The 14,257-nt window shown below is 49.5% G+C and overlaps 1 protein-coding gene across 2 annotated transcripts; it reads left to right on the top strand.

Annotated features, from left to right (window-relative positions):
* The first annotated feature begins 8,932 nt into the window (after nt 1–8,932).
* On the top strand, nt 8,933–10,805 carry LOC120659323 (patatin-like protein 3). 2 transcript variants are annotated; one of them, XM_039937417.1, is made up of 3 exons: nt 8,933–9,858; nt 10,023–10,085; nt 10,222–10,805. In XM_039937417.1, exons 1-3 carry the CDS (start codon nt 8,965–8,967, stop codon nt 10,651–10,653), a joined length of 1,389 nt encoding a protein of 462 aa, XP_039793351.1. In that variant the 5' UTR covers nt 8,933–8,964; the 3' UTR covers nt 10,654–10,805. The 2 variants fall into 2 exon arrangements, with proteins under 2 accessions (XP_039793351.1, XP_039793350.1); XM_039937416.1 differs by having other exon boundaries at nt 10,023–10,805.
* The last annotated feature ends 3,452 nt before the right edge of the window (nt 10,806–14,257 follow it).

The raw sequence follows: 14,257 nt of genomic DNA, 5'->3' as shown, positions 1-14,257 counted from the left end.
GCACACCGAGCCAAATTCGCCGCCAGCGCAAGAAGGTCGGCCACAGATGAAAACGTTGCTATGCGCACCGCCGGTCACACCTCGGCCACAGGCGCCATCGCAGCCGGGACCGCAGGCGCCGTCACAACCACGTCAAATCCGTCAACGCGTCGAGCCACGCCGCCTTGTGGGCCGCAATGGCCCTTTCCTGGCACCACCGCGCCGCAGCCACCGGGCCGCCGCAGCCCGACCGAGCCGCGGGACCGGCGAACACGCCCCCTGCAGCAGGCCGCCGCCGCCGCTAAGGACAGCACCTACGGACTCTGTGCGCGACCGCGAGCACCGCCTGCCAGCCACCATGGGCACCCGCCTGCGCGCCGCGACGGACGCCGCAGCCAACACAAGACCACCCAGCAACCCCAGCACCGGCCAGAAGTCTTGCCGGTTGGCCGCCCCCGCCGCGCGAACCTCGCCTCTGTCATCTCCTAGACCGGTGCACCTGCTCCACGAGCATGCACATATTTCAAGGATTCGCATATTTTGATTTTAAGGATTGATTTTTACCCAAATAGGCGAGGTTTCGCATATTTCGAGGATTCGCATATCTGGCCTGCTTTCTTTTTCACACTTTAATTTTGAGGGTGCGGTTTGATTTCATGGACGAACAGCAATTATTTTTTACTTTTGGTCAGAGGCGCGTGGAGATGTCCGGTTTTGCACCAGGCCAGTTACCTAGGAGGACAATGGTTTTGCAAGTGCGAATTGGTCTCACCAGTCAACAGTTAGAACATTTGTAATAATGTTGTTGGGAACACACTTGGAAATTTTTCTCATCAATCTCAACTGAATCTGTGATTGGTAAGCTTCCACTGCTTTTCCTTTACATATCTGAGTCTTCCTGTATCTACATCTATTTCATGAATAATACATTCATCTCAAAAGTAAATAATACAAAAAGAAGTTCGCGTACCAAAGAAAGTTACACTACGAAAAAGAAGTAGCTTTCAGAGTCATAATTTACATGGATCAAGTCAGGATACAAGTGGCTCAGTATCAAGCTATCGAGAAATGCAATGTGTTCAGACCTTGATCTGTTCCAGAGTTCCAGTAGCAGGGCCTCCATAGGTTGCGCATCAAGGTCACATTAGCAAATACGTTTTGATTCCCTTACCTTCCATAGGAGTAACACCTTGTGGTTAGTTCCTATACCAATGAAAGTTACAGGAAGAAAAAAAACAGTAACACCTTGTGATCCCCTTACCTTCCAGAAGAGTGGCCAGTGAGTCTCTAAAATCCTGTTTTGCTCCCTCCTATCAAACACAAAGATTAAATAATTAGAAACATAGAGATGTTGTAAAATGTGTAATAATTATTTTAAATTTTCAGAATATAGAAATATTGTTCCTGGATCATGATTGCAAATAAGTTTACAATAAAATTAGTTTGAATACTAATTTTCACATTCTATAAAAACATAGACCTACCATTTCTTTTTAAACTGACACAGACACCAATAGAAAAAATGCATTACCTGGTGAACAAACAGTTATACTACTTGGCACTTGGCAGCAGTTCAGTAAGCAAAAGCAGTCTGCAAAGAATAGCACCCCCTTTCCACAACTGATTACAAATCTCTCAATCAAGCAGTAAGCTAATGAATCTGCCTTTTACAATGCAATCGAACTATGTCATCTAAGAATAAATTTTTGCAATTGAATTTTGCAGCAAATCCCAATGCCTTATTGCGAGTACCACGATGCTGATTCAAGTGCTATAAGTAATCGTTAGTTAATTGCAATGAACATTTTTTCACAAAATATGAATTCCTCAATCCACACCTCTCCTTGATTCACACTTCATTACCTCGCTGGTATGGTCCATTAGCCTGGAGACTGCTGGTCCGGCCATGGTCCGTCGCTCCTGCCCGTCGTGCCTTGCAGCCTGGAACGCACGGGCTGCGTAGTGGAGCCCCTGCCATCGCGGCTGCTGGCAGAGGCGCCGAGCGGGTGGACGGGCACCCTAGCCGCGAAGCACCTGCGCCAGCACGCACAGCCCGGTGAAGCCCCTACGGCCATGGCCGCAAGTAGAGCCACCGAGCGAGTCGACGAGAGCTGGCCGTGAAGCCCCTGTGCGGTGCGGCGCGCATTGGCCAGGTCAGCCGGTTGGAGCGCGTGCTACTGGCCGATCTACGCAGCCTACTGGCTCCTGCGTGCTTCGGTTGCCGGTTGTAGATCAGCTAGGTACGAGTGGGGCTCCGGACTCGAGACATCGGTCTCGGTTAATGATTGGTTGCTGCATGTGGCGGTGCCAGATCGATCGAACTCTGTGCAAATTGGAGGATACTGAGCGTTGCCATTCCCGTCCCCCCTACTGCGAATTTCGTTCAAATGAGCTGAAGCAGTTGCTTCGTATTGCACTGTGGATGCCATTGCAGGATAGAAGAACATGAGGATGCGAGCAGGAGCAGGCAGACACTTGCAAAAACGACCTTATCGTTGGTCTTGGCCTCATTAATGTAGCGCAACGACCACCTGAAGGCAACAATAGCATACACACAGGCACAATTTATTGTCCTCCTCTACAATTTTTAACTGACCTTATTACCACAACAACCCCAAGTTTTGAACTGTATTGCTTGTTGCATGGCAAAGCCATGATAATATAATAATTTAATTATATGTTCTGCACAATACATACTTTAATAGTTTTATGAAAACCTTCATTTATCCAACTAATGAACTTTTTCTTCTATCATGGCAGTACAGTACAGGTCATGTGTGCGCGCCAATGGCGCGCAAGTTTTCTTGTTTCTGTTCTATCCTTTACTTTTCAGTTCCACACTTTATTATGTTGCATTGTTGCTATGTGACTGTTTCTATCTTTGACCTGCAAGAACTGGTGCCATATATATTTATTGTGAAAATCATGAAGATGACCTAGACTTATAAAGTTTAATGCGTAGATTAAGAACAAGGAATGTCCTCTTTCTACCTTCTGCTTCTGCTTATCTCTTATCTTCTACTATGTCAAATTGGTGAATAGATCTGATGGTAGAGGCCAATGGATATATATTATATCTTATTTGCATTCATAATGCACAGACATGCATGTGGCAACTTCCACACTCTTCTTTACAAATATCTAACTCAATTATCCCCGATTCTTATCCAACCATCCAAATATCTTATTCTTGAGAATTTCTATCATGACATGAAGCATGGCAATTCCTCTCTCTTGCCATTTCCATGCGGATTTTGTAATTGGAGTGCTGGTTGTTGTCATTGTATGCTATGAACAGGTTGATGCCTTTGTCTTGGCAGTTGATTGCTAGTGGGTGTTGCCTGCAGAGAATGGCTTGTAAGTTTTCATTCCAACCTACTCCCTCCATTCCAAAAAAATAAGTCATCCTAGGAATTTTAGGACAACCTAACAAGAAGATAAAATGGCCATGTTTGCCCTTATATACTATCCATATTTGGCACTAATTGATTCTTTCATGCACATACATTTTCTAAATAGGATAAGATGACTTGTTTTTTGGAACAAATTTTGAATCCTAAAGTGACTTATTTTTTGGGACGGAGGGAGTATGCAGCAGAGTGACAAGATCTAATGCGCATATATATATATATATATATATATATATATATATATATATATATATATATATATGCTACTACAAACAAGATCATCACCGCCAGTTCGGAAGGTCTATCACCGCAAGTTTAGATCCCATTGGATTTAGGTCGGCAGTGATGGGTTGGGCTACCACCACCTGGTCTAGAACCGACAGTGATGCCCTTTCTAGAAAAAACTTTAAAAAAATGGGCTCCACCCTGCTCACCGGCGTGGCTCATGTCACCACCGGCGACCCTCACGCCATGGCTCCACCTTGTTTCCCGCAGCCCCTCACCAATGCGGCACCTCACCATTGCGGCCCACACTGCCAGCCCTTGCACCACGTCTCCCCCTTGCCGCAGTCACTGCAACTCCTCCATCGGGAGAAGGGGAGGTGAAGGGCTAGCATGAAGGGGAGGGACGGCTCGATCCTCGTTGCCTCGGTCCCCCTTTGCAGCCGCGGCTCCATGTGGTGTGGGCGAGAGAGAGAGAGAGAGAGAGAGAGAGAGAGGTGACGGTGAGGGACGGACAGCTCGATCCATGCCGCCGTGGCTCTCCGCGGACTGTGGCAGCACGTATGGAGAGAGAGAGAGTGAGAGTGAGAGAGAGAGAGAGAGAAGAGGTGGTGGTGAGGGATGGGCTGCTTGATCCGAGCCACCACAACCGCCCCTTGCGCCCCATGACTCCGCTCGGTGGGAGAGGGCAGGGGAGGTGGTAGCGAGGGAGTGGGGAAGGGCAGCGAGGGAGGCAGAGGAGGGGAAAGGTGGCAGGGTAGAAGGGGTACAGGTGAGGTGGAGGTGGGGGCTGGTAGGAGCGGTGGGGAGACAGAGAGAGGATAAGATGGAAAATAAGTGAGAAAAAAAATAATATAAGAGATGTAACGGGTATCACTAGATTGTAATTTGGCCCGACGGTGATAGTAAGTATCATCGATAGGTCGTATTACAAACCGATGGTGATATCCATCGAGCCTACGTATCACGATTCGGTGGTGATGCTCACTATCGCCGCCGATTTGGTTCAAACTGGTGGTTCAAACCGTACGTTAAGTTACAATGTCCAGCATGTTGCTGCGCTCTCTGCTCCGGCGACGGATTGTGGGGTCTGTGCACGGCGCTCCGCCGCCGTTGGCCTCTCGGTTCATGGGCACTGCAGCATCTCAATAATTCGTCACATAGGTTTGGTGAAAATTAACATGGTTTTATGTAACTTTGATCAAAATCAGAGAGATTTTGTTTAACTTATTATGATAAAGTTACGTTGATAGAATCACCAGTAATTTGAAAAATAATTTGGAACGGAGGATGTCCATACTAATATTGTTCATTCACAAATCTGTATAAGATTGTTTCTAGGGTGAAGTTAGGATAGCTGCGGAGCAACATGAACAACTACGCCGGGAACTGGAAAAGGTGCTGCCCAGACCCAGGCCGCGGGTGGTGTCACTGTCCATCGACGACAAAGAGTTCGACGAGCTTCATAAAGCTGCGAGGGTGTAGTTTGGATGAGTACTCGCAAGCTGTCCAAGACTTAGGCACACTTAAAAACAGATGTGCTACTGCCGTCCTTGTGTTCTTCGCAGTGCTTCTGACAGCTGATCGGGTGACAAAGACCAGAGGCAACAACAAAACATCTTAAGCTTTCATCCATCCATGAAGCCATATATACTTTATTGTACGCATGCTTATTAGCTAGCCCTTGGTGGCTTGTGTACTCTGTAGTCATCTGCATCTTTAAGAGACATTACAAGGACTTGTCTTTCTATCAATGTTGCATGACTACAAAACACACCTATTTTTATCTCACAAAAAATAAGCTAACACAAGTTCAATAATTAGCTAGAAAAGTGAACAAAGATGGCCGGATATCTGGAATATCCCAAACTGCATATCATGTTTATGAACATTGTCGTTAAAAATGTGTGGTAAACAATCATGAGAATTCTAACTGGCCTTGGTGGCAACATTGCATACAGATCTTGTCAGCATAAGAAAACATAGGCATACATTAAGGCAAAACCCCAACTAAATTTCATTTGGTACAGTTCTTGTTTTGGAGCGTTTTAGCCATCACCAATGTTGAAGGTTGCAACACATGGGAACATTAGCATTAGCAAAGAAAAAAGTACATATTTAATTGTTTTCTTGGGACCACTGCCCACAGCACATGATCCCAGTCCATGATCGAATTTAAACTTAGAAAACATCGATATATTTTACATCATGGGCTAAATTGGGTACATAAGTGAGCTAATAGTCACCAACATCTGCCTACCACCTATAACTTGAACCAAGATACCTAAAAAAATGAAGTACTCAACACCCAAGATCATAAAAAGCAACAACAGTGACCATTGAATGGTATGAACTTTGCACGGAGTGTCACAATCACAGCTCAATGATATATCTGACTGAACGTTCTGCAGAGTTAACAAATCCAGCAAAAAAACCATCACTGAAAAATCATTGATAACCTGAACTGTTCACCATGCTGCCTGCATTTTGTCTCTTCCTCTGGTATTTGGATTATAGCTAAATACTTGAATTGTCCTCTGAATTATCTCTTCCTCTGGAGATACACTTACAAACACTCTCTCCTTTTCATGACAGATATTTGTTTTCAAGGTAAGAAATGTAGCAAGTGTAACATGCAAGAGTTCTTTTTTTTTTGTTTCGTTAATTCTACAACAACCTACACTGTATTATGGCACAACACTAATCATATTTAAAAGTATGGATTAGTCTAAACAGCGTATTCGGAGGATGATAACTGCCGCACTCAAAATTCAGTTACAGATATATGAGTTAACTGCCACACTGTACTATGGCCTCACTTTATTTGATTCATAGGTTATATATGAGTGATTTTCTTTGGAGTTCGTTAGTTGTAAACTGACTTTCTGCACAGTGTTGTGGCCCTTGTAATTTTTAAATCTTTACGGACATATATGGCTTTCTATAATATTTTCCCGTTAGGATACCCATGCTATGCAACCTATCTACTGCCAATTTCTCCCATGCTGCTTGGTCATGCACTCCAATGGAGCTTTTCTTTATCTTGCGGCATTATCACAGTATATATGCTTATCTCATTTAGTATTTCACAATCTGGATGTTGCTATTACATACAAAATAATCTAAAGGCCTTAGCAACTAATGGCAGCAACTTGATTGCCAATGGCTCAGTATCTACTTGCTGCATGCATGTTGACACAGTCATAGCTTCTTGGGGCCTACAATTAATGTACTCAAAACATGAACTGAAACTCCAGCAAGCAGAGCACATACTTACCTATGCATGAAACCAGCAACAGGGAAGACGGCAGCAGTTCCCTCCCTCCTCGCCATGCTCCCAGTTACAGCGGTCATCAGAGGTCTGCTGTAGCGTCAAATCTTAGACTCCGGTTCCCCAGCCTGGGCCCAGCTCGCAGCTGTAGCATGAGAAGATCCACATGATCCACATGCACGAGAAAATCCTAACCACTCATGAATTAAAGGGGAAAGGGGAAAATCAATCTGATGGAGCACATCTCCCCAATAAACTAAAATTGTGACAGGAGATTTTTCTATAAGATGAAAAAGGGGAAAGGAAAAAATCAATCTGTTGGAGTTGCTAGACACATCTTGTTTACTTGGTTGCAAGCTTGCACCACCATCTACAACAAAAGCATGGTAGGAAGAGTAGCAATGATGTAGTATGCCAACTACGGACTTACTTGGCTACTAGGGCACATCGCGCGCGGGGGCATGGACGGAACGGAATCCGATGTTTTATTAGAGGATCGTCGCCTAGGATACCCATGCATGGGCCATGCCCCGGGGAGAGAGAGATCGAGCGAGCGAGGACAACGACGACGCGTGGGGCCGTCGCGCGCGCATTAACCTTGCGACCGGCCGGCCAGCAGATCCGGCGATTCCGATGGGTACGCTGGCCGCCGATCCGACCGTACGACGCCGCCGGTACGCGCCGATCGCGGGCCTCCGCCTCCTCTGCCGCTGCCGAATACATGCATGCACTGGCGACTGGCCGTGCCACACATGCCATGCAGGGGAGGGGAACGAAGCAGCTGCTGTTAGGTAGTAGCTAGCACGATCGTTGGCCCCCGCGTGCATGCGCAGCCGGAGCCCAGAGTTCACGGCGCTCGCGTCCGTGCACGGTGCACTGTGCGTCTCGCACTCTCGCTAGATTCACGCCGGCCGGCGACTAGTAACGTCCGTCGGTACGTGCACCTTGCATCTCTGATCGTGTTTGTTTGTTTCCAGCAGCTTTTTTTTAAGCCTCTATCACATCAAAAACAATGTTAGTATTTAGGAGTATAAATTAAAATCTATTTATAAAACTTTTTATTGATAGATGGGTGCTAATTCATGAGACGAATCTAAACCTAATTGATCCATGATGTGCTACAGTGATGCTACTGTAACCATCCGCTGATTACGAATTAATATACCTCATTATATTTGTCTCGCAATTTAGCCTCAGAATTCTGCATTTAGTTTTATAATTAGATTTTATTTGATACTTTTAAATACTAAGATTCTTTTTGATGTGATATGGTCTAAAGTTTAGCCACTGGAACCAAACAACCCCTCTGTCTACTGTCTTTTGATATGATGATTTGAGCGACGACAACGTACTCATGCATGTTGGGTATATATTTGCCGTCTAATTTAGCGAGGACAATTAAATGTGCCGAATTTTCTTATCAACTTTGATATGATTGTACCGTGAGATCGAGGTTTATCCGCTATAATCTAGGTTAACTGTGGCTCAATCGATACTGTCTCCCTTGACCCGTCTCTCATTGATGTTCGCCATGTCCGGTACGGTGTACACCTTCTGTCTGCTTCTCCACTGCCATTGGCTATGCTTTAGCCTTCTCCCACCTGCCATCTGACCCGTTTGCTAATCTCATTTCGCAAAACTTTGGTCCCTCCTGCTGCCGCGCCGCTCCTTACTGGTGAGGATGTTACCCACGTCGATGATTAATTAGAATTAAATTTCTGATGGAAAAAACGCATCGATCCATCGCGGTTTAGCTAGGTGCTATGAGCTCACACATCGTATTTATTAAAAAAAAAAGCTTGTACATCGCAAGTTATTCTGTATACGTACGTCATTAGAAGGCAAAATCCAAGTCATTAGTGCTCGATCCGGTACGGCGCCCATAACGTATACGTACACACGACATCAATTCTTATACGGTGAAGAAAGTGTATGCGTAGAGGCAACCACTGTACTCGCACAGTACCCGCACGTACGCCGCGCCGGCCGCTAACCTGCGCTCTGTCCCTCCCGCCTTCTCCCCACTATAAAACCCGGAACCGCGCGCGCCACGGCGACCACCGGACGGAGCGGAGCCGAGCCATGGAGCTGGAGGCCGCCACCGCGGATCTCGCGGAGGAGGGCACCAAGGGCGACGACGCGGCGGGCAGGCTCACCTACGAGATTTTCTCCCTCCTCGAGGCCAAGTTCCTCTTCGGCGCCCCGCGAGCGGCGGCGGTGGACAAGGTGTGCGTCCTCTCCATCGACGGCGGCGCGCGCGCGTCCGACGGGCTCCTCGCCGGCGCCGCGCTCGTGCGGCTCGAGGCCGCGCTGCGGCGGCGCGCGGGGAGCCCCGCCGCGCGGCTGCCCGACTTCTTCGACGTCGCGGCGGGGTCCGGCGCGGGGGGCGTCCTCGCGGCCCTGCTGTTCGCGCGCGGCCCGCGCGGGCGGCCCTTGTACGCCGCCGAGGACGCGCTCGCGTTCCTGCTCCGCCGCGTCCGGCGTGGGGGCGGGGGCGGGGGCTGGCTCGCGCGCCGCGCCGGCAGGCTCTTCCTCCTCCCCCGCCGCCGCGGCGCCGGCGCGGGGTCCGCCTTCGGGCGGGCGCTCGGGGAGCTCACGCTCCGGGACACGCTGCGACCGGTGCTGGTCCCGTGCTACGACCTCGCGACGCGGGCGCCGTTCCTCTTCTCCCGCGCCGCCGCCGCGGAGTCGCCCGCGCACGACTTCCGGCTCCGGGACGTCTGCGCCGCGACGTGCGCGGGCGGCGCGGCGGTGGAGGTTCGGTCCGTGGACGGCAGCACCCGGATCCGCGCCGCGGGCGGCGGCGCCGCGCTCGGCAACCCCACGGCGGCTGCGATCACGCACGTGCTCAACAACCGGCGCGAGTTCCCCGCCGCGGCCACCGTCGGCGACCTCCTGGTCATGTCAATCGGCACGGGGCAGGCCGCCGAGCGCGGGGAGGTCGCCCGGATCGCCGCCGAGGGCGTGTCCGACATGGTACGGTACCGCATCCCAGCACGAGCTAGCGCCATTGCTGCTCGAACGCAATAAATTCTCGCGCGCGCGCGCTGCGGTCTCATTGTACGCGCGCGCGAGAGCGAGTTATGAATGCCATGCCGTGCGGCGCGTGATCCCATCTGGCGTTGTTGGTGTGGTTTTAGGTGGATCAAGCTGTCGCCATGGCGTTCGGACACAGGAGGACGACCAATTACATCCGCATCCAGGTAACAGCAGTAGTAGTGGAGTACAGTGGTTGTCAAGCAGCAGCAGTAATCGATCGTTTTCTACTAATGGTAGAAACGAAGATGCGTGATTGGCAGCTAACAAACTGCTTGAGTACATACTACACACTGTGTGCAGGGCACGGCGGGGAGCCGTCGCGGCGGCGGCGGGCGGGCGCCCCGAGCGTGCGGCGGCGAGACGGGGGAGCAGGCGGTGTGGAAGGCGGAGGCGATGCTGCTGCAGAGGAGCGTGGAGTCGGTGCTGTTCCAGGGCCGGAAGCTGGCCGGCGAGACCAACGCCGAGAAGCTGGAGCGCTTCGCGCGGGAGCTGGCCAACGAGCACGCCCGGCGGAGGCGGCGGCAGCAGCAGGAGGAGGAGGAGGGCGTGGAACAGGCGAGCCTCGACGGCGACGTCCCGCCGCCGGCCGTCGTCGTCACTCCAGCCGCGTCCAAACAGACGCCGCCGACGACGCAGACACCGCCGCACAAAGCAATAACGGCGGCGGCGGCGGCCGCCAGTTCGACGGAGGCCGCGCCACCCGAAGCTCCGCCCCCGCCGCGGCGGCGCTAAGTCTGTAATAGGGTGTTGCGTCCCTAAACTTTTTGAAATGAAATCTTTACACATTTGAAGTAATAAACATAGAGTAATTACGAAACTAATTACAGAATTTGTCTGTAAACTATGAGACGAATCTAATGAGTCTAATTTAGTACCTAATCATAGTCTAATTAGACTCATCAGATTCGTCTCGCAATTTACAAGCAAACTATGCAGTTTGTTTTTTATTCCATTTAGATTTAATATTTCATACATGTAAAATTCTCTTTCGATGTGATGGATTTTGAATTTTGAATTTTACAACTTACAAGGTAAGAGGTAAACAAGGGCTAGATCATTCGATCGATCGATCGGTGTTGCTGCTGGTCTTGCACTTGCAGAGTTGCAAATGAATTTTCGTCGTCGGCGCAGTGTGTCCTCTGGCAAGTTGGGCGCAAGCTGCCAAGCTGTGTGTGGTGGATTCGGTGCTCGGCATCTGCACGCGAATCTGTGCGAGCCCCGTACGCGTACGGTACGAGCTGCAGGCGTGTACGTACGCGTGTCTCGTCCCGGTCGAGATGCCTGCCGCCCGGTTGGGTGCGCCGCGCCTGCTGGCCGTGGTACTGTGCGTACGTGGTGTACGGGCCGGAATTTATTACTGGCCCTGTCACGGTTGGGTAGGCGCCCGCCGGGCCCTGGTAGATGAGAAACTAGCGCGTTAGACTTTCGCTCACTTGCTGCTGACAAGTAACCACTGGGTTAGCGAGGGTAAATTTCTTTTTATTACGAAAAAAGTTGTTGCTAAACCGTGTGTGTTTCACATCCTTCCATCGCTCGATTTTCACCGCAGCTGGTCTGGGTAGTGTCATTTTTTTTTCCTTTTCTTTTTAACCCATCCAAGACTCCAACGTGGCTAGGATTTTTTTTTTAAAACGGCAGGAGTGGCATGTCATTTCAAATTAGGGAAGAAAATGTGCAGGTGCACTAGAGCGACTACATAAATAAGCAAAACAAACTCAAACACAATAGCACCGGTTGGGTTGGGTGGTACTGGTAGTGGTGGTGATGGTGTTCGTGAGAGAGCGTCTATAGCTAGCCAGTGGGCTCAAGAGGAGGCGGTGCGGGATTGGGGGTTCCTGGCTGCGACTAGTCGAGGTTGCGACATGCAGGAGGAAGAAGAAATATTGTAATGTAGGAAAAGAAATATTGTGATTTGCTAAGATTGCGAGCAGGAAGAGATATATAAAGGTTATATTATCGGGAAAATATGTTATGATTAGTTGAGTTTTATCGAGTGAGTAGGAAGAATGTTATGATGCATTAGTAACAAAAAAGTTGTGATCTGTTAATTAGATATTTTATTTACTGATGAAGTGCATGGTTTTGTACTTTTGTTAGGTGTTATTCAGTGGCAAAGAGAAAATCATGTGCCGACGAGGATTCTAAGGCAGCGCCCCCATCAATCTAGTTGTAGGTACACACGTCTTAGCTTGGCTGTCCTTGCTCAACGGTCGCGTGCTGCGTGCTCCAGCTAGGACAGGGGGGTCTCCATCGAGCTCGTCGTGGACGACGCCGACAAGAGCAGAGAGCAATGCAACGCGCCCGCAGAGCCGTCCTGCTTTTCGTTCGTTCGTGTCGGGGGTGGAAATCTGAGCGAAATTAGTTAAAGCAAACAACGTTAAGTGATCTCGATCGTGCGCATCTAGATGGAGCGGAAAATGTGTGTGGGGATTTATTAGCGTGACGTGTGTGGCGGATGGGCTAAACGTCCAAGGTTCACCAGACAAGAAAAGGGCAGCACATGCATCTAGGTACTAGCTGAGTTATGAACCCTTGTCCCGTGGCACAACCAGCCAATGCAACCAGCAGGTGATCTGGTGATGGATGCGGGCCCTGTGCCCATGATCGAAGAGAGAGTAGGACGATGGTGCATGGACATACACACCGGCCGGTTTCCTGCTTCGTCTATCGTCAGATCGATCCGCGCGCTTTGGATTCCGTGCACGTACAGGCAGAGGCAGCAGCAGGTGATGAGTATGGTGACGTACACCGATCATTATATTATTCCTGCTTGTCACGCTACTAGAAAAAAAAGCTCTTAGCACCGGTTAGAAATAAGCTTAACCTTAGGTACCGGTTCTTCAACCGGTGCCCCCAAAGTGAGACCAATGGGGTCTGGCTTTGACACCGGATAAATTACCTGGTACCTAAAGCCACCTTTGGTACCGGTTCCAAAGGCAGCTACGCCCGTTCCCTCTCATCATCTCCCGTTCTGTTCCTTGCACTCTCTCCCGTTCCCCTCCCATCCTCCACTAGCAACCCATCCTCTACTTGCAGTAGAGATTCGTTCAAATGAATCAACAACAAAATATTGAATTGATCCAAAAAAAATCATAGATCCGACAAATCATTTAAAAAATTATTCACAAGATAGATACAGTCCATTAATCCCATAAAATAGATACAATCTATAATCCCACATGCATCTCTATTTAAAAAAAATAACCAACGGCCGGGGTAGACCCGTGCGGCGGCGGCGGCGGCGGCGGCGCTCGTGCGCCCCTCCGCTCCCAGCCTCCCAGAGATAAGGTCGTGGGAGATAAGGTGGGAGAGGTGAGAGGTAGAGAATGAGAGATGAGAGAGACGAGAGAATGAGGGATGTGAGAGATGAATGGCCAGAGACTTAAAATATCTCGGAGGCAAAGTGGGCGGCCATGTTTTGGTGCCGGGCGATTCTTTCAACCGGTGCCAAAAGACGTGTTTTCAATTGCCACGAACCGATGCCTATATCCAAGGCATGCACTGTGTGGGACCGAAGCCGGCGACCAGAGGGGGGTGAATGGGAGCCGATCAAAATTTCTTCAAAATTCGAATCGTCGGCCTATATCCCAAAATCCCCCAAACCCTCAAGCGTTTTGACCGAGTTTTGGAATAGCTATTGAAAAGCTAAACCAACACAAAAGGCCGCGAACGAGCGAGCGAAACCACGAAGCAAATCGGAAGCGACTCGGAAAAACAGCCGACCTGATCTGCCTGGACCGGTCTGACCGGTGTACTGGACCGGTCTGATCGGTCTCGGCTGTTCAGGAACTACCAGACCGGTCTGACCGGTCTTGCCTACCGGTCTGACCGGTGGCACCCAGAAAACCCCCGAAAACTAGGATTCAAACGAAGAATCTCAACCAAACGACCACGAAAATCGATGAAACTTGGGGGATAGCTTCGCCCTACCCCGTGAACATATCCCCAAAAGATATCGTCCTAAAGATCAACGAATCTTGAGAATTATGGAGGAGATCAAAAGGGATGGGGTTTTCTCTAGAACTTAAGAAATCGAATTCGAACGAGCTAGTGATTCCAGAGGGTTTAGGACAGGGCTAGAAGCACGTGAATCACAGCAAAGAACTCGTAGCCTCCTCGCAATCGTGTGCACCAAAAACGAAACCAAAAATCCATCACAAACGGACACAAAAACGAGGGGATTGAATCGAATCAAAAGCCCAGAGGGCACGAGGAGGATAGGGCCTCCTTTCCCAATCAAATCCCACACAAGGTCTCAACTATCCATGGACAAAATCAACTCAAACGAGAGGAACAGAGGGAGAGAAACACAAGGGCGGCGGCCTGGGAGATAGAA

This window comes from Panicum virgatum, chromosome 2N (genome assembly GCF_016808335.1).
Source record: "Panicum virgatum strain AP13 chromosome 2N, P.virgatum_v5, whole genome shotgun sequence".
NCBI lineage: Eukaryota > Viridiplantae > Streptophyta > Magnoliopsida > Poales > Poaceae > Panicum > Panicum virgatum.
Note: the sequence above shows the minus strand (reverse complement) of the source record. Positions and strands in the feature narration are given on the sequence as shown.